This window comes from Chrysemys picta, chromosome 11, assembly GCF_011386835.1.
Source record: "Chrysemys picta bellii isolate R12L10 chromosome 11, ASM1138683v2, whole genome shotgun sequence".
NCBI lineage: Eukaryota > Metazoa > Chordata > Testudines > Emydidae > Chrysemys > Chrysemys picta.
The window spans coordinates 74,803,507-74,823,777 of NC_088801.1; the positions used below are offsets into that span (position 1 = coordinate 74,803,507).

At 48.5% G+C, this 20,271-nt stretch overlaps 1 protein-coding gene across 1 annotated transcript in view; it reads right to left on the reverse strand.

Moving 5' to 3' along the window:
* Window positions 1-566: 566 nt before the first annotated feature.
* The window catches only part of RAB17 (RAB17, member RAS oncogene family), a 32,830-nt gene continuing 13,125 nt past the window's right edge, over window positions 567-20,271 (reverse strand). The window contains exons 3-7 of the mRNA XM_024106565.3: window positions 13,908-14,070; window positions 10,214-10,365; window positions 8,850-8,975; window positions 3,910-4,003; window positions 567-1,015 (exon numbers count right to left, since the gene is read on the reverse strand). Coding sequence (XP_023962333.2) covers window positions 894-1,015; window positions 3,910-4,003; window positions 8,850-8,975; window positions 10,214-10,365; window positions 13,908-14,070 — 657 coding nt within the window. The 3' untranslated portion in view covers window positions 567-893. The remainder of the gene's footprint in view (window positions 1,016-3,909; window positions 4,004-8,849; window positions 8,976-10,213; window positions 10,366-13,907; window positions 14,071-20,271) is intronic.

Below are 20,271 nucleotides of genomic sequence, written 5' to 3' on the forward strand. Positions count from 1 at the left end.
TCGTCAGGTCAGATGCTCTTATTTACACCAGCATAACTCCACTCGCTTTAGTGTTGCAACTGTGTAAGGTTGGGGAGAATCAGGCCCTGATTTATTTCTTGATTAAATCCATACTACTGCAGTACTGCCAATCCCAGGTACTCAAATGAGAAATCAGCCCCCACCTCCCCCCCCAAAAAATTCATGAGATTTTTAAATAATGTTTTTGTTTCCTTATTTACAATCTGGTTTCTGGACCTCCAGGGTGTGCTTGTTTCGTGTTCTCAGTTTTCTCCACAACCATGAGGGCCAGAAAGTGTTAGTTTTGGAGTTGTTGTGTGGTGTTGTTTTTTTAAAGTTTCCCACGTGATCATTTGACTCCAGCAGCCGGGGCTTTAAGAAACTCCCCCAAAATCACAAGACTCATGACAAAATCATGAGTTCTTACAGCAATATTAAACTTGATCTGCATATTCTGGCTATTCCATGTCTTGCATTTAATGACTGGGTGACCTTAATGTTAACAACCTCTGGAAAAGTTTTATAGAATTTGCAAAGGTGAAGGGGGGGAAGAGAGCGACTACTCCTCCTTGTTGCTGTTTTTATTTGTGAAGATACTTTACACTGTATTCTTGTATAATGATAACACTGAACAAACACAAGCGAGAGGAGGCTTGCAGTGCTTTTCAGGTCCCTTGCACTCGGCACGATCTCCTCTCGTACAATTCTTCAATCGAACACTGACAATAATAATAAAAAAAGCAATAATCACATTCTGACACACAAGCTGCCCCCTAGAACCATGCTGCCTTGGCAAAAACAGCACTTCACACAATACATTGGGCCAGCGTTCCTTCCCTCCCCCAAAATAAACACGCACTCGATGGTAACACTAGGTCAGTCTGCCACGTCCTTTAGTTCACGCAACACTTCTTAGTCTGATTGCTTGGCTCTTGCAGATCCACGCGTGACTTCTTCCAGGGCTGAGGCCGAAGGGCTGGTTCCTTCTGTTGTTCCTGTTTCAATAACGCGTGAGCTGTGAAGAAACTCAGAATAAGAAATTCTCGGTCCTTCTCTGCTGAGCTATTGTAACATTTTGTGCTACATACTCAGACCCTGCTCTGACCTTGTTAGGGCAACTTTCCAGCCGCTAGGGGTTCCCCTGCTGTGTCCCCCTCCCATCAGCAGTGGGGCTGGGGTGTGGCCGGAGCACCCCAATCCCCAACCAGCAGAATGGTTCCTGGTGGTGAAACTTAGAGCAGCCCCAGGGCTGTTTCAATTTATGCCAAGGACTGACCCACAACAAGCAACAGAGAGCAGAAAAGGAGCCTTAGAGCCACTTTCTCCTTCCCTCATGTGCTATTTGGCTAGGCCTGGGGATCTGTCCCTTTATATTTATTAAGATTAAAAATATCTAAATATGAGCAACAGGGGATGGATCACTTGATGATGACCTGTTCTGTTCATTCCCTCTGGGACACCTGGCATTGGCCACTGTCAGAAGACAGGATACTGGGCTAGCTGGACCTTTGGTCTGACCCGGTATGGCCGTCCTTATGTTCTTATTTATAATGTTGATGGATTTAAGTTAAGTTTACATTTTAACTTTATTCACTTCATATTTTTTTACCTTGAGACCCAGAAGTTTCTTGGCCTAGGACTCCTACACTTACTATTTAACCAACTTCCATTCACAATTTTCCTCATGCTCCTTCATTCTTTCTGGATAATGGTCCCTCCCTCAGGACTCTCCCATACCCCTCTTCATTCCCCGTCCTAGACATCTACAGATTCCACTGCACCTGCATCATGGACATCCCCCTAAAAACATCGCAGTACAGCAAATGTTGTATTGCACCAAGTTGTCTGTAGGAAATCCCATTATAAAATAGAATGGTGATGATGTGCAAATCACATCTCTGTAAGCTTTAGTGAAATTCTTTTTAAAAGGAACTAGAAGTAGGAGACCCTAACTTGAAATTGGCATAAGATGGGTGCTAGGTAGGATATTAGGAAAAACTTTTTCATTAGGAGGGTGGTGAAGCACTGGAACGGGTTACCTAGGGAGGTGGTGGAATCTCCTTCCTTAGAGGTTTTTAAGGTCAGGGTTGATTTAGTTGGGGATTGGTCCTGCTTTGAGCAGGGGGTTGGACTAGATGACCTCCTGAGGTCCCTTCCAACCCTGATATTCTATGATAGGTGTCTCATGAATTGCCACTATCAAACTGCTAGCATGCTTAAGGAGCAAGAATATCTATTGGGTAGTAAATGCTTATTGGTTCATGATATGTTGTAGGTGGAATCGGTTGCTGCAGTTGTATCCTATTATTCTAGAGCTTTCTCCAAATGGTCTCATTAATAGGAACAAACACGAGCAGACTCTAGTGCCATCTCACTGACTGCCGAGGTAACGCAGTTTACCATATGGGCACTAGTGCAGGGTCAAGATGGCGGCATACCCCACGTTTGAATCCCCACATGGTAACACAGGGTCAGCTGGCTAACATCTGTGGGGTAAGCTACGCATCAGAGGCCCAGGAGGCTAAGTAGGATGGGTGGGACAGAGCCCCAGGGGTCCAGGCCTGCATGCGGGGAAGCAACGGCTCGCCAGAAGAGTCTACAAACGTCTGGCTCTGGTTAGCCTCCCATGAAACCAGCGTCCTTGGTGGCTTGGCAGTAGTCAGCATTCATGTGAAGGGAGGACTGACAGCTTGGGATTATCTCTAGGCATAACTGGTTTTTGGGAGGGGGCTGGATGTGTCTGTCCTCTGAAGAAAGAAGAAACCTCAAAGACTCTCTGGGCCAGTCCAATCGAGCGAGGCTGACTCAGTCTAGCTGAGCCTCTGGGTCTGTTTCCTAGCCCAGTGGTTCTCAACCAGGGGTGTGCAGAGGTCTTCCGGGGGTACATCAACTCATCTAGATATTTGCCTAGGTGTACAACAGGCTACACTGAAAAGCAGTAGCAAAGTCAGTACAAACTAAAATTTCCTACAGACAATGACTTGTTTATACTACTCCATAAGCTATACACTGAAATGTAAGTACAATATTTATATTCTAATTGAGTATGGTAAAAATGAGAAAGTCAGCCATTTTTCAGTAATAGTTTGGCTGCGACACGTCTGTATGTTTGTCTGTTTTTGTAAGCAAGTAGTTTTTAAGTGAGGTGAAACTTGGGGTACACAAGACAAATCAAGCTCCTGAAAGGGGTACAGTACTCTGGAAAGGTTGAAAGCCACTGTCCTAGCTGGTTCGAGGGCTTTATTCTACACCCTAAGGAAGAAGGATTCAGGGATCTTGTTTTCCAGCCTGGGTGAGGCCTCTGATCTCTGGCTTGAGGGATGAAAGAAACATGGCTTGTTTTGTTTGGGGATCATAACTGGGGCCAAGGGGAATGGGTCTCGGAGAGAAGAGATCCTCTTGCAGTGACAGTGAGGAACCTGGGAAGTGGGGACAAATTCCCACTTTCCCATTGCTAGGGCCAGTGACTGGTGTTCCAAAGGGCGGGGGAACCTCCTCCCCGTTCAGCGCTCAGCAGGTTCCACCCTCACCCCGGCGGCAAAGGCAGAACCTCTCCAGAAGTTTGCTTGTCTCAGATGGGGGAGAGGGGCAGCCTGTCTGTGTTTGGAATGGGGAAGCCACTGCTCTGGATCTGTCTCGCTCGCTCTTGGCAGCTGTCAGGCTTGACAGGCCAGAGTGTAGCCAGTCACCGCTTGTCTATGTCGAGAGGCAATGCACTGCTGCATTCGCAGTGAAGACTTTCCGGTTCCTGGACCTCTTCAGGTCAAGTAACTCAACCCTAATTGCCCCCGAGCAACTGGGAGGAGACAAGCAGTGCCGTGCTATAGCTCACAAGGCAAAGAGCTGGCACAGACCTCAGCATCTCTCTAGTGCTGTTACCTGCACAGCGGCTTCTCACTTGGAACTTACCTATGGCCATAAACACCTCGGTCACTTGGTGGTTGGATTTTGCCGATGTTTCCATGTAGATTAAGCTTTTGCTCTTTGCAAACTCCTCCGCCTCCTAGTTGGGGGGGGCGGGGGAGGGGAACACGACAAAAACAGGGTTATTTCAAAGTAGACTTCGGTGTGTTCTGCACTGTAATCACATCCAGCTTGGTAAATGTCCCTCTGTAACCATCCTGGAAGGTGGTAGAAATAAGGGCTCCGTTTACAAGGTATTGGATCTTGTCCTTAGGCCTGACAGGGAGACACGGCTCTGGAACAAATCTCTAAGCTGGGTGCTGCAAACTGCCTTAGGGCCTCGTACCCCCGTCGTTAGCTCCAGCACTTGCGCTGTCAGACTAATGATGTACCAGGGAGCCTTAAGGCTTAGAACTCATCTGCATGGTGCGTTAGTCTGCCCTGCAGGGGGGTGGCTTGTGTGTGCTGCAGTGACACACACTAGGGAACTCTCCGTGCATGCCAGCAGGTCCTTATGGGCCAGTTGGTGCACAACACACAAGTGCACCCTAGACCTTGCACCCCGCTCGTGCAAACAAGCTCTTAATTTACACTGACTTTAGTTCCCCACCTTTCTGAAGGGGGGGTGTCCGGTGACAGAGCCACCGGTGCATTCCAGCAGATTCTGCTGCAAAGCCTAACGCTTCCCATTTCCCCAGCTCACGCTCCTTCTGTTCCATTCACGCGGCTGCAGCCGAACTGTTTAGGCCACGCTTGTTTTCTCTATTGCACAGCTCAAGGCATTGCGGCAGCTCTCTGACTGGACCGCGTTAAAACTCACTGGTTCACCGGGTTTTGATGCACTAGCTTTGCAGATGGCTTGGTTTGTACTGGACATACTCAGAGTGAGATCTTGTCCAACGTGGGGGGCGAGGTGAGGAGAAAGGAGTCAACACATTAATACTACAGGGTCAAAGCAGGAGCGTAACTGCAACCATACATGTACTAACAGGCTATCCTGGGCTAAGATTAAAGCCCACAAGCCAGGAAGTTGGCAGATAAGGCTACTGCTCTCAGCCTTCCTGCCCCCTTCTCGCCCTACTCCCATCTCTGCTAGAGCTGCTCAGGGATTCTTTGTCAACGTATTGCTATTGGAAAATGCCGGTGTGGCAAAACAGAAATGTGTTTTGTGGAAACGTGTGTGTTTGGCTTAAACTTTCCTCAAGAAGGTTCTTCAAGTCCAGGCTGGCGTTCTGGTGAGAACTCACCCCTCCCGCCCACCCCAAACCCCAGCCCAGACTAGCCAACAGCCCTGTGTGTAGAGCAGGGGGTCGGCAATGTTTGGCACGCGGCTCGCCAGGGTAAGCACCATGGCGGGCCGGGCCAGTTTATTTACCTGCCGATGCGGCAGGTTCGGCCGATCGCGGCCCCCACTGGCCGCGGTTCGCCGTCCCAAGCCAATGGGGGTGGCGGGAAGCAGCGGCCAGCACATTCCTCGCCCGCGCCGCTTCTCGCCGCCTCCATTGGCCCAGGACGGCGAACCGCGGCCAGTGGGGGCCGTGATCGGCCGAACCTGCCACGTCAGCAGGTAAATAAACTGGCCTGGCCCACCAGGGTGCTTACCCTGGCGAGCCGCGTGCCAAACGTTGCCAACCCCTGGTGTAGAGCAATCACTTGGGGCGTGGGAAGCCCAGGTTTGAATCCCTGCTCTGCCTGGTGCCTCTATTTCTCACACAATGGAAGTCTTGTTTTCCAGCCAGCCCTAATCCCCACCATCTTGATCAGAGCTCTGGAGGAGAGGCATCACAACAGCCTTCGGTTGCATGATCAAATGACACTAGGCAAGGGCACGTGCTATTGAGCAAGTGTCCAGCTGACACACTGCCTGCGGTTATAGCTATGTTTCACACTTGGTATGTCTTCACAGCAACTAACTCAGGTGACTGGCACCCAAGTTGGCCTAGCCTGGCTGTGAGCAGCCACATGGCAACTCCTTCCCCAAATTATTGTGTCCCCACTGGCGCTGTGTGCTCCTGTGTGTGTTGCTCTGGCTTCTGGAGGCATAGGGGGGAGGAATAGCTCAGTGGTTTGCGTATTGGCCTGCTATGCCCAGGTTTGTGAGTTCAATCCTTGAGGGGGCCATTTAGGGATCTGGGGCAAAAATCTGTCTGGGGATTGGTCCTGCTTTGAGCAGGGGGTTGGACTAGATGACCTCCTGAGGTCCCTTCCAACCCTGATATTCTATAGCCCGTGGTTCTGTCTGCTGCGGTACGCTGAACCACTCTGATTCTTTCCCAGGGGATTGTGGGAGAACTTCACTCTCCTTCTGGGTGCGCTGGAGGCCTATCAGCACTGGAATGGTTTATTCTGCACCCTCATTGCAAAGTGGGTGGGTTTTTTGTGGATGGGTGGGGGGTTAACTGCACTGAAGACCTACCCATGTTTGACACAAAGGCCCACTAGTGGTTCGTTGCTCTGTGTCAGCGACTTTTGTCAGGCATGACGTACTCATCGGTGCGGTGAGTGATACTTATTTAAAAGGTGATGTGTAATATGTCATTTGAAATCTAACACCACATTTCACAGTCACTGTGAAATGTTTGTAACAACTCTGTAGCTGAAGTCACAGATATTCCCAGGGCTGGCCTTACCATGAGGCAAACTGAGGTGGCTGCCTCAGGTGCCAGACTGGGGCGGGGCGCCACTAGGACCTAGAGTGTAGGAAAGCGTGTCTGCTGCTGGTGCATATGTATTCTCTCTGCTCTAGATGCACAGAGATGGTGGAGTGCTGGGCTGGAGGAAGGAGGGCACAAGAGACATAACAGGCAGGCAGGAGAAAAAGTGAGAGGGAATAACAGAAAGCAGCAGGAGCTGCAGGGAGGGAGAGAGAGGAGGAGGAGCCTCTTATGTACCTCTCTAGCAGCCCCAGGAGCCTGGACTGATGAACCCCAGCTTCTCAGGGAGCTTCCTGTTGCTTCCCTGAACCCACTTGAGGAGAACAGGCAGTCAACTGAAGTAGTTAGTCTCTTAAGACACTGATATATTCCCTCACTCAGGCCCTGCTACCAGCCTGCTTATTTGTCCCCTTCAACTGAGTGTTGAGAGCCACTCTAGCTGGCACAGAACAGCAGTCATGAGTGAAAGAAGAAAACGCCCCTCTGGGGCAGCATTCAGAAAAAGAAAGAAAGCAAAGGAAGCTTTTCTATCTAAGCAGGAAGGAGCTCTCCTGAGATACATAGACACAAATGTTCACGGAGAGCCTTCCGGCCCCAGTGAGGATGTGAGTGGTGAGGAGATGCCTGATCTTCCAGTTAGTCAGAGTGCAGGTGACCTGGCAGCTACTGCAGCATCCATATCTCCATCTCAAAGGGATGTAACCAGGCACATTCCTGAAGAAAAGTGTAGATCAGAGAAGAGTGTGGTGGAGGCACAAGAAACAGCTGCTGCTGAGTTTAGTTCCTTAAGTCTAGATGATCCAGGACTGTGGACCCACTTGAGCAGTAGCCTGAGGGACTTCCTTGTCCTGCATGGGCCACAGCAAGTGAAAAACTTCATGTTCCCCAAAGACAATGAAAATAGAAATTTCCATCCAACACATTTGGTGACAAAGTGGAGAGGCCATGGCTTATGTACTCAAAAACCCAGAATTCTCCATACTGTTTTTGTTGCAAACTCTTCCAGTCTAATGTTCCAGACACATTGGGTTCTACAGGAACAAAGGACTGGAAAAATCTGGCTAGAAATCTGGCATGCCATGAGAAGGCAGCAAATCACCAGAGAGCATTCAATAGGTGGAAAGAGCTTGAGATGAGACTAAGGTTAAAGACCACCATAGATGATCGCATCAAGAGAAGATTGCATCAGAGTCTCTTTACTGGCAAAATGTTCTGAAAAGGCTCATTGCCATTGTGAGAATGCTTGCTACCCAAAACCAAGCACTGCGTGGCACTTCAGATCAGCTGAATATGCCAAACAATGAAAACTTCCTTAAAATTGTGCAGCTGATGGCTGAGTTTGATGCTGTACTCCAGGAGCATCTAAGAAGAGTCACCACCCAAGAAACGTACACACACCACTACCTTGGAAAAACAATTCAAAATGAGATCACACAGTTACTGGCAACAAAAGTCAAACAGAAGATTGTGGCAGATCTGAAGTCAGCAAGATATTACTGTTATTCTGGACTGCACACCTGACATCAGGTATATGGAACAAATGACTTTAATGGTGCGTTTTGTAACAACAGCAGAATCTAGTGAAAATGTCCCTGCAATGGTGACTGTCAGAGAGCATTTTCTAGAATTTATTGACCATTGATGATACTACAGGAGCTGGTATGATAAATGTGCTTCTTAAAAAGCTGGAAGATACGGGAATTGCGATAGCTGACATGAGAGGTCAGGGCTACGATAAGGGTGCCAACATAAGAGGAAAGAACAGAAGAGTGCAGACACGGATCCGAGAGTTAAACCCTTGAGCTTTTTTTGTCCCATGCAGTTCTCAGTCATTGAACTTGGTGGTCAGTAATGCAGCATCAGCTTCTAGTGAGGCTGCTGAATTTTTTAATGTAATTCAAAGCATCTATGTATTTTTCTCTGCATCAACTCATCAATGGCAAATTTTGAAGCAACATCTGGGAACATCCTCTCTGACACTGAAACCTCCCTATGCACACTCTGAACCCTCTGAACCAACCCATCATAGCTCAGGAAAGTCTCTAAGATCCAAGAAAGTTAGCAGCTGAAACAGAGGGCAAAATGGGATTTATGACCTCTAACATCCCTGACACCCAGTAGGGTCTTGCTATATTGCTCGCTGCTAGGAGAATCGCGTTCGCCTAAACATTTACTTATGAACTGTTCAGTGTGAAAGCCTGAAGTGCTGCACTTGGTGCACATGCTGCCATGGTGTTTTTGAAAGAGATAATCTGCCAAGTGCTGAGATCTTACTGCAGTGACGCCACTTACCTCAAAGGTGACTTCCCGCTCAGCAGCAAGATCTGTCTTATTGCCGACTAAAACAATCACGAGCTCATCGGGAAGAAATTCCTTCTCTAATTCCCTCAACCATAGCTTTGCTCTCGCAAAAGTTCCCTGGAAAGGTGAGAGACACACACAGACAATAAACCGACAGATACCCAGGAGCTGTCACGTGGCCCAAAGGAGATTGGCAAGTGAGGGCTAAAAATTGTAGAAACAAATGGGTTATGTGCTTGTCACAGGTAGTGATGCTAGGAGGAACCAGCTCTAAATGTACTTCCTCCCCCAAAGCCAAGGAGGATGACTTCTCCTCCATCACTCATGACCCAACCACCATGGAACTCCAGTCGGTCATAGACCCAGCTTACAGGTGATGGGATGAGGTGATTGGGCTCTTTTGTGATGGAGCAAGGATTCTTAAAAGCTTGGTCTACCTCTTCCGTAAAGTTCTGTTACTGTGAGATGTTACTCTTCAGCAGCCTATGGTCTCCTCCTTCTGTAACTACCATGGCAGTAATACAGGCATATGGCCCTCGGTGTTGCGGTTCCTGTGTGTTGCGTGTTACCAGTGAAAGGGAAAAGACATGCATAACATAGTGGGAGATCATGCAACATGTCCCCCTGGAACAGTCCATCAGAAACGGACATTAGTGTAAGCCAACTAACAGATGCGTTTAATCTTACACTCACTCCCAGCTCCCTAGACTTTAAGGATGATATAGTGAAATGCCAACAGACCCCAGTTGTCGGCAGGTGGGATTGAACCTAGGGCTTCTGGAGCTTAGTGCATGAGCCTCTACCGCATGAGCTAAAAGCCAACTGGGTCTTAGCTAAGGCTGTAGAGCAGACTCATTTTATCTCTCGACGTGGTCTTGGTGCCACTAGATGGGACAGAACGCCACACCCAGAAGGTGTGTGGGTTACATGAGGGTAGGGGAACAAAGAGCACTTAGTGATGCTCCCCCATTACCTACTTGGCTGTTGGGGTGGATTGGGCTGGGAGGTAGGGGCAGATAGAGAAATCTTGGTTTTTAGGGGGAAAGCATGAGCATTTATTGTCCACTGTAAGTGAAATGTCTGTACCAGTTCCTTGCATGTCTTCAACCATCTTTACCAGAAGACGAAGGATACGCCTGCCCATGACGTGTAGCCCTTACGTGATATGTGTGCTGGAAAAAGGAGTCTTGGTTGAAATGTTTGGAGACGTATTGGGAAGCTACCCTACACTAGAACTATTGCAGCAAACCAGCCGCGTGGCTGCATTGTCAAGATTCAGTCTGGATATTTTAGAAAGTTAAAGGCAAACCCTTCTGGAGGAGAGAGGCGGAAGAACAAGCCATCGCTGAGCTTACCTTTCTGGCAATGTCATATACAAGAAGGGCAGCGTTAGCCTCCCTGTAATAAAGATGGCAAACGCTGTGGTACTTCTCTTGTCCTGCAGTGTCCCAAATCTCAAGCTTAATCGTGGCAGTCTCTAAACATACTAGCTGGGTGAAGAAAGAACCTGGAAGCAACAGAGATGGGACAGCTCATTGAGAAAGCCATAGCATGCACCTTAATTAGATGTTAACCTTTATCTCGGTCACCTGTGTGAAGGATGGGTGTCAAGATTCAGTTGGAAAGGGTTGGGGGGGATGAGAGAGAGAATTAAAACACCCCCTTCCCCACCAAAAGCAATGTAACAAACATGCTGGTGAACTGGTATTACCCAATAACAGCTCTGTACTACACCAATGCACTTCAGCATGGTATAGTTGGCAGATGTGGGGGGAAGAGAAATGAGAACAATGGTTTTTGCTCAATCCATCAATATTAGTGGCATTAGCAAGCTTTGGTTTTGCAGCTGTCTAGTTGGAGGAAATGTGATGGCAGGGTAGGAATTAGGAGTCTTGAGTTCCAATTCAGCTGTACGGTGCCTGGCCCCTGTTGAGTACTGCTGGAACAGAAATATTGCAATCTCCCCGACACTGATTTGTATGACCTTGGGCAAGTCACTTAAGGCTCAAGTGGGCCCTTAAGCACAGCCCTGATTATACATAAGCAGCGCTATCCCCGGAGTAGCCCCGGGGAGGTGCTCAGATGTTTCTGAGCTACAACTGCTTTTTCTTGCTCTTAGCCCATGCCGGCAAACTTGCCCCACCCCCAAACTGGCAGGGCTATGCTGGCCAGTGGGCGGGGATGGCACCAAGGCCATGCGTGCTCGCCCTCTACCTGCTCTAGGGAAGTGACAGGTGCACACCTGGCCCAGAGGAGTAAAGGTGGGGGGAGAAGCCTTTGTTCTCCCATGCTTCCCCAGGCAAATGTGTGGGCCAAGTCCCAGTCTAGCCCTTAACCTTTCTGTCTCAGCTTGCCCAGATGGAAAATGGGTCTAATTAAAATCCACCTCCCTGGAGTGCTGTGAAAGCCAGCAAATGTCTGCAAAATGTTTGAAGATCCTTGGTCTGAAAATGCTATAGCAGGTCAAATGTGTGGATGTGCAAAGTAGATAGGCATCTGTTAAGGGCCAGATTGTCTAACAAATACATGGGCTTGAGGTAGAGGGGGCAGTACAGAGCCAAAGCTCTCCGGAGAGCCCTGGGAGGGACAGAAGCCTTCTCTGAGTGCCAAGCAATGTAGGCAAATGATACCCCACTCCTTGGTATAGGCACTGTGACTGCCTGGTTTGTGTGGAAGTGTGGGAGACCCCTTGGGCTCTCCATCCCCACTCTCCTGGCAAAGGTCAGGATCCTTCTTTAAAACAGGAAGAAACATGTCTTTCTGCCTATTTCTGACATAAAGACCCAGAGACAGATCCTTGCTTATGTAAACTGGCCTTACCTCCATTGAAGTCAACATAGAACAGATGGGGATCAATCCCATGAACATCAACGGCCTCTCTACCTCATACCAGGGTCTATGAGCTTGCAAAACTTCCTAAAGAAACTTAACTGACCTTGTGTTGACATCTCCAATAAAAACTAAAGCCGCGTTTTCCATCAATGTTGCCTACTGAGATGAATCTTTTTGCATCTGATGATGGGAGCGTGTAGCAGAACTGGGTGAATAATGGTGGTTTGGTTTTGTTAGTGGCAATTTTGAAAAGTCAGAAAAAAAAATTCATTGCAAGTCCAACACCACATGAAATGTTTCAAAGATTTTGACTCTATGTCGAGAGAAATTTTATTCTGGGTCAAATGAAACATTTATTTCAACTTTGACCATTCTAAATAATTTTTTTTAAATAAGACTAAAGGAATTTTTGAAAGTCATTTCAAGCCAAAAAAATGAAACATTGTGATACTTTTTTTTCAGGTTGTTTTTGTTTGTTTGTTTGTTTTTGTTTTTAAACAAACAATTTGGTGAAACTACCATGAAGTCACAAGGCAGGTGAGATAAGATCTTATCTTGGACCAACCTCTGTTGGGGGAAGGGACACACTTCCATGCTACACAGAGCTCTTCTTCAGGTCTGAGGAAGGAACCAGAGTGTTACAGCTAAATACTCCGCTTCCTACCCAGACCTTGATGAACTCTGTAAAGCTCAAAGCTTGTCTCCTCTAGGGTGACCAGACAGCAAGTGGAGGGTAACAGGCACCCAAATATGGAGACTGTCCCTATAAAATCAGGACATCTGGTCACCCTAGTCCTCTCCACCAACAGAAATTGGTCCAATAAAACACCTACCTTGTCTCCTCAATGTTCTGGGACCAACATGGCTCCATTAACACTGTTACCATGAACTCCTAAAATGTGGTGGTGTCACTGGATCTGCAGGTTTTTCAGAACAAATCTTCAGTTGAAATTGCACCTAGTTCTAGTGTGAGTGGGCTTCTGTTTAAACACCAGGAAAATGATGTCAAAGGCAGGTATGCTGATGACATTGGAGAGGCTAGGTGGGGTGCTTTGACTAGACTGACTGGAGCGATATAATGAGCAGAGCTGCTGGGAGTCTGGGAAGATAGCCTTTTAAATGTCATCTGTTGGAGGCCTTGTTGTCATACGTCCTCTGTCACAAACCGGGCAGAACAGAGCGTTACGTCTGTTTTTCTGACACCCAGGAATTATACAAGGGGTGGTTCCAACCAAACCCCATTAGATCCGACTCTGAAGCGCAGTTCCCAGGATTCCAGGGTGCGCCTGTGTCCGTTTCTGCAGCGAGAGTAAGAACTTGGTGCCATTTCGCGGTGAGCGCTGTGAATGGGATGGCACAAATCCATAGATAACGCAGTGCGATTGGTAATATTTTTGTGGGGGCAGTTGGGAGATCCGGGGCTGGGGGGAAAGCGCAGAGAGAACGCAGAGGGGAAAATCTATAACATTTAATAGTAAATGGTAAGCTCTCTCTTGGGTTACTCAGAACTGCAGGTGTAGACCAAAACTCTCTGCTGACATGACCTATTTAAATGCAACGAACCACTAGATGTCACTCTAACTCCACAATGAATACAGCTGTGTGTAAATTTGTTAGTCTCTAAGGTGCCACAAGTACTCCTGTTCTTTTAGCTGTGTTGCTGTTTCCCTGTTCATGATTTCTTGGTCCCTGTCTCCAATCTACCCCAGTGGAGAAATGTGGCCTAATCCTACCTGACATTGAACTCAAAAGGCCCTTTGCCACTGGTGTCAGTGGAGTAGTAGATGCTCAGGCCTGACTTTTTTCAGAAGAGCTTCTGAGGTAGGTGCCTAAAGATCCATCTATAAAGAGCAGCATCAGAAGAGGCCCAGCTTTTAAAATGGGCACATCAGCCTGCACAGCTTGCGCAACCTTAACCAGACTTTTCCACATCTCGCAGTTGTCAAGCTGAGAAACCAAACTAACCACGCACTCAGTGGCTGTAGCGTTGGGGGTCTGTTAGGTCACGTTCCATTAGCCGCCAGGGAGCTCCAACTGGAGCCCCTAAGCCCCTGCCTCCTGAGTGACGTCCTGCTGCTTCTCTGCTGGGCCTGACAGCAAACTTCTCGCAGGCGTAGCTCCACTGACTTCAGCAGAGATACTCCTGCTATAAGGGAGATGCAGATCAGGATCTTTATGTTGCACCAAAGGATTTGTTCATTGCTGCCACTCACTTACATCCCATAGTGGGCACGGATTCCCTGAAGTCATTTTTCACATAGCGGAAGGCTATGCTTGATTTTCCCACGGCCGTGCTCCCCAGCAGAACCACCTTGTAGATGTAGGATTGCTCCATGGAAGGCCCCGCCCCCACATGCTGCGTTCTTCTCGGGGCCATATTCTGCAAAGAAGAGAAAACCCTGTTCAAAAGGCACTGGCAAGGAGCTCCAGGGCCCTCAGATGATTAGCTGCGTACACGCTAAAGAGTTAGGCCCCGGGCCTCGATTTCTCACTCAGCATAGCGGGAGACGTGGCTCCAGTTTAATCCTTCCTGCACCCCTGTTCCAATCGATCAAGCTCCACATACTTAAAAGAATCGTAATGGGAGTCTAACCCTATGGGTACATGTACAGTAAGGGGGGCTGTACCGGCATAGCTCCGTCACTGTATAGGCCAGTATAACGCAGTGGTATAGACACAGCCAACACCAACAGAAAGGGGGTTTTCCTTTAGTGTAGGACACCGCTTCCCCGAATGACAGGTGCTTCAGCGATGGAAGCATTCTTCTGTCAACATAGCCGCATCCACCGTGCGGGTTAAGTTGGCATGGCAATGTCAGGCAGGAGTGTGGCCAACCACAAGGCAACGTGCTGACCTAAGTTAGGTGTAGACCAAGTCTAATCCATAGAATCATCAACCGCCTGAGCTGCTGTGGCCACAGTCACAATGTCAGGTGGCCCCTGGTAGCAGCACTGTGAACGCCATAGTCCCTATCCCAAATATTATTCATAGCGCTCCAACCTGTTTCCCCCCAATACCTGACCTCCTGAGACAGCTCTTCCGTCAATACACTGGCTTGGGCTCTTGACACAAACTTGATACAGGTGGTCCCAAAACTTCCATCGCTAGGCTCACAAGTGGCAGTCCAGATGCACAGCCATGAATCAGTCGGACTTTTTCCTCACCTAAAAACCTCACTGGCCCTATACTTGTGGTTCTCAGGAGTCTCAAAGGCCAGGTGAAGCTGGCTATGGTGGGAGGCTAGGCAGGGAAAAACCATCAGTGGCTGAACTTTTAACCCTAGCAAATAGCTTGTCTTGAAGTCGGTTTCTAGTGCTTGGTGTTATGAAGATGGGCCACATTTTCAAGGCTATATTCAGCCTTAGCGATGGTTTAAAAAAATAAGGGGACCTATGTCCATGGTTTCACAGGCCCCCAACTCCAGCTGTAGTAATGACAGAGGCAGATCCATGAACCCCTAAAGACAAGCAACCCATGAAAACAAACGCCTATCAGAGACAGTGATTTTTTTTTTAAATGGCTCCTTTTGTAAACTCTGATTGTCAAATCTCTGTATCTTCGCTCCTTCATATATATCTGCCTTTGTAGAGTGATTTGAGATCCTTGGATAAAAGACTCTTTATCACAGCTGAGTAATTGTTACAGGGAGGAGCTCACTTTGAAGATGGCTGATCCTAGACACAGAGCTAGGTTCTACCTGTAGCTGACAACCTGCCCACACAAACATCAGAATTGCGTCCCTGATCTTCCACCCATTTACACCTCCTCCCATGGGTAACTGTGGGGCTCAGCGACAAAGCCCCGGGTTGTATAAGCCATTATCAAGTTTTAGATGCATTTAGAAGCAGCCTGCGCGGCTCCCAAAATGAAAGATTTCATCTTCCTAGACAGAGAGTGATTAAAGCAGATCAAAAGAAAAGGTGTTCACCAAATAGACTCATAGACTCTAAGGTCAGAAGGGACCATTATGATCATCTAGTCTGACCTCCCGCATGATGCGGGACACAAAAGCTGACCCACCCACTCCTGGAAGAATTCTCTCCCTTGACTTAGCTGTTGAACTCCCCAAATCATGATTTAAAGACTTCAAGTCGCTGAGAATCCTCCAGCAAGCAACCCCTGCCCCATGCTGCGGAGGAAGGCGAAAAACCTCCAGGGCCTCTGCCAATCTACCCTGGAGGAAAATTCCTTCCCGACCCCAAATATGGCGATCAGCTGAACCCCGAGCATGCAGGCAAGATTCTCTAGCCAGACTGCCTGGAAAAGTTCTCTGTAGTAACTTTTAATATCCCATCATTGACCATTGTTACTAATTACCAGCGACGACACGTTGACTAAAATCTATTGACTAAAATCACTTTATCCCATCAAACCATCCCCTCCATAAACTTATCAGGCTTAATCTTAAAGCCAGAGAGGTCTTTCGCCCCCACTGTTTCCCTCAGAAGGCTGTTCCAAAACTTCACCCCTCTGATGGTTAGAAGTGCTGGGCTGACAGACATCTGTCAGGTGGTGAGGCAGTTTTCCTTGCGTCATCCTGTGGAGATGGAGACTGGATGCAGAGAAGGGAAATGAGGAAAAGTGAATCTGAAAGCGATCTCAAGCCAGCCAAACTCTGCACCAGGAAGTAAAAAGACGCAAAACTTCACAGCGACATCTCCGTCCTGAGCAAATGTAAGAAACAAAACACCATCCCCAGAAGTCTTGCCAGCTAGAATCTTCTGACCACGTGCAACTCTCCAACGTGATGCCCCACTTTGTAGGGGCATTTCCTGGGGTTCCCCCTTCTCTCTCCCTCAATCATTATTCAGACTACACTAGACGGGAGAGTCTTTGACATAAAAAGAGACTGGACACTGGAAAGCTGTTAGCGTCTTCCTCTGAGCGTTTCTGAAATGCCCGATGAATTCTCCTATAATGCAGGAAATTGCAAGACAACACTGAATAGAAACTTCATGCAAAAATGTTGTGAATTGCAGCTGTTGAATAGAACTTGCCAGTGGTGAGTTGTCTTAAGAAATCCATAAACATGCATCAAATCCAATGAATTTGCTCCCCTTTCAATCAGCCATGAATGTAAAACACAACCACCTCAGAGGGCAGCACTGCATTAACAACGTAAAATGCCACGTAGAACCAGACTCCATTATCCCCTCCCCTATACCTGATACAGGACACCAGTGCATATCTCCACAGGAACATAACCACACAGCATGGGACCACTGGTCCGTCTAGAATAGCAGCCTGTCTCCAACAGTAGTCACTGCTAGTTGCTCCAAAGGGGGTGACCATGACCTAACTTTCCCATAGGGGAGGTTTCTTCCAAATCTAATCCAGTTTATGGACTAAACCATGAGTTTCTCGCCATCTAAATTATTTTAACCCGATCACATCTCTAAAGACCCACCTCCTCGTGTCTCCTTGGCATGAGACTTTCCATAAAGCAGTTTCTGTTTTCATCCTTTTCCCTTAATTGGCTACACTCTTCTTTCTCCTTTACCCGTCTAGGGCCACTTCCTCGCTCTTTCCGTGTTTATCCCTCTGATTTATTTATTGCTCCCTTCCTCCATCTAAGCTGCCTCCTCTCCCCCATCCGTTTAGGTTTTTGTAAGGGTGCCCATCACCATGGTATCTGAGCACCTTGCACAAAGCCACGCTTAGCTCTTACACGGCACTCACTCCACAGACCTCAAATCCTTTACAAAGGCGTTATCACAACCCAGCTGGAGCAACGGAGGGGAAGTGACTGGTTCTGTGTCACGCAGCAGCTCCGAGCCAGCCAGCAATAGAACCTAGGTCTCCTGACTCCCAGGCCTGATCCACTGGACCACACAGTCTACTCTGTTAGCTTTCTCTTCCGTTCCCCCCTCTGTCCAAGGTCATCTTGAGCAACCCCGGTTGTTCACCTGGAGCCAGCCCAGATCTGCTAAACCTTAGGCCCTAGACTCAGGTTTAGGGGGATTTCTTAGGCCCTCAGGAATCATAGGACTCTTGATGGTGCAGCAGCTGTGGATACCAAAGCCATGGTGAGGTTTTCTTTCCCATTTCCCTGGGGAGGAGAGACAGTAGGAGACTCCAGGCTGGGATACTGCTGCTCCACCTTCTGGCTAGGAACCCCAGAAACTTTCCATCTAGGTATAAGGAGCTCTTATTCCCCCTGTCTGGCAAGTCTTCACTTCCTCAGCCAGGGGTAGGGACACAAGGAAAGGAAGCTGGGCTCCCCCGAGGCAGGAGGGAAAGGACAAGAAGGTCTCCTGCTTTTTGCAAAGCAAATGGTCCTGCTAGCCCTGCTGTTCTCCCTAGTTCTAACCCTTGGCACCAAATACTTTGCGTGTAGTGATTGCTTTAGTAGGCTGAAAAGGCACACGCGTCCTTTCAAAGCACATCATCCCTCACTGAGAACTCTCTCCAATTCCCTCTGGCTTGACACTTCCTATGCTTGGTATTGTCCTAAAGGTTTGTGTAAGATGCATGTGGGTCTCTTGTGTTTTCACCCTGCCCTTTTGGAAAGCTTGACCAAGAGCCACGCAGCCATGTTTTAATTAGATGAGTGAGACTACAAGGAGGGACATGGCTTTCAATTCTCTAGGTATTTTGGTAACTCCAGAAAAATTATGTATTTATTCCCCTAGCACCTCTAGTGTGCAAGGCTCTTCAGCTGGGTAAAAGGGCACCATCCCCTACAAGTCAAGGTTTCTGATTTTAGGTTTTAACCAACAAACACCAATGAAATCGGTGTTTATCCAACAAACACCACAAAAACACTCCGTTTCTGTTGACTTCACCTCTTTCCCAGTGTGGTTTGTTTATGTAGGTGTAAGCGGGGGAATGGTCCCGCTATTGTGGGGAAATTTCCTGACTTCTGCACTACCCCGGTGAGGTGGGCAAGCGAAAGGATCTGAGTCCCCGCTCCCACTTCCTTTACCCAGAGGCCTCCCTGCCCTTGAGGGCTCCCCTTCCACTCTCCTGTCTGGCTGAGTCCTCGTAACCCCAACAAGGCTGGGCCCAGGATTCCTGGGGGGCTCGACCCCCAACCCTGCTGTGGTCACCTAGGACAGGGGCTAGGGTGTCCCCACTCCGGGGTACTCTCTTTACACTGGGCACCTCCCTGACCCACTGATTATTCCATACAATTTAAAGCAAATACAAGTTGTTTAATTAACAATTAATCTAAAGAAAAGAACAAGGAAAAATGGGAAAGGTTAAAGGAAAACACATCACCCTGCTCTGTGGCAGGGAACATCACAACCAGTGTCTCTGGAATGTCAGGGCAGGTCACAGTCTGCTTCTTGTAGGTCCCAGGCCTCCTTCTCAGGCCCAGGCCGTGCTGCAGAGACGCTGCGGGTTGGACACTTGCAATGGTGGTGGCCACACACCTCCGGGCTTTGAGTGGTGGGACCCTTCTTCCCAGCGTCAGCCCCCCGTAGGGTTAAGGTCCCCCTCCCGGTCTGGCCTGCAAGGGCCCTTGTCTGGGGGTGTCTTTCTGTGCTGGGCCCTTTGCCCAGGTTCCCCCTTGGCTGGCCCCACTTGCTCACCACACCTGGCTCTGCGGCTGCAGCTCTGCTCCCAGCACAGGATCTGCTCTCCCCGGGCTGCGTCTCTGGCTCTGTGGCTGCAGCTCCACTCCCAGCACAGGATCTGCTCTCCCTGGGCTGCGTCTCTGGCTCTGTGGCTGCTGCTCCGCTCCCAGCACAGGATCTGCTCTCCCTGGGCTGCGTCTCTGGCTCTGGATCTGGCACGGTTCTGCCCTCCAGCTCAGCTTGGGCCCCTGCTCTCTCCTTAGCTCGGCCCCACTCAGTTTGACTCAGGCCATTCCAGTTCACACGGAGGACGGGACCCCCTCTGGCCTCCTGACTCCCTGATTAGCCTGCCCGCCCTGTCAATCAGGCTGATCTGGAGCATTGGCCTCTCCCCATGGTTCCTGGGGACTGTCAGTCTCAGGCTCCTGATTTGCCCTCGACCCTTCCCCTTTTAGTGCTGGGAGCAGCCAACCAAAACACCCCCACTGAATGTTAGTAAGGGGGCAACAGTCCCCTTACATTCCCCCTTGCTAAAATACTGCCACATCCACAATATTTACACCGGTACATCCGGGCCCCATGGTAACAACATAACCCATGTCATTGTATATCAACAACCCATTAACAATTATCAAAAGAACATTTAACATATTTAACATTCCACATCTACTTCTTAATACCATACATAACAATATTTATTAAAACACTACATAGAACCAATAACATAATTATCTTTAAGTCTAACAGGAAGTACACCCTTGTTAGCCCTCTGGGACCTTCTTAAGACTGGTGGTTCGTTACCCATATTTTCTATTTCCCTATCCTCGGGTAATACTGGGTCAGTTTGAAGGATCTGGCCATTCTTGTTAGGGTTTGGGTTTGCCCCACTTGGTCCCTCTCTATATTCGGTTTGTGGGACTAGAACCATTTCCCAATTGGTTTCAGCCTCCTCGGGGTGTACTGATCTACGCCTCCTATGGTCCCTGTCTGGACTAAGAGTGCAATGTTTCAACTGGTCCCTATGTACTACTCTCTCAGGACCTCCTCGTTCAGGCCGGATG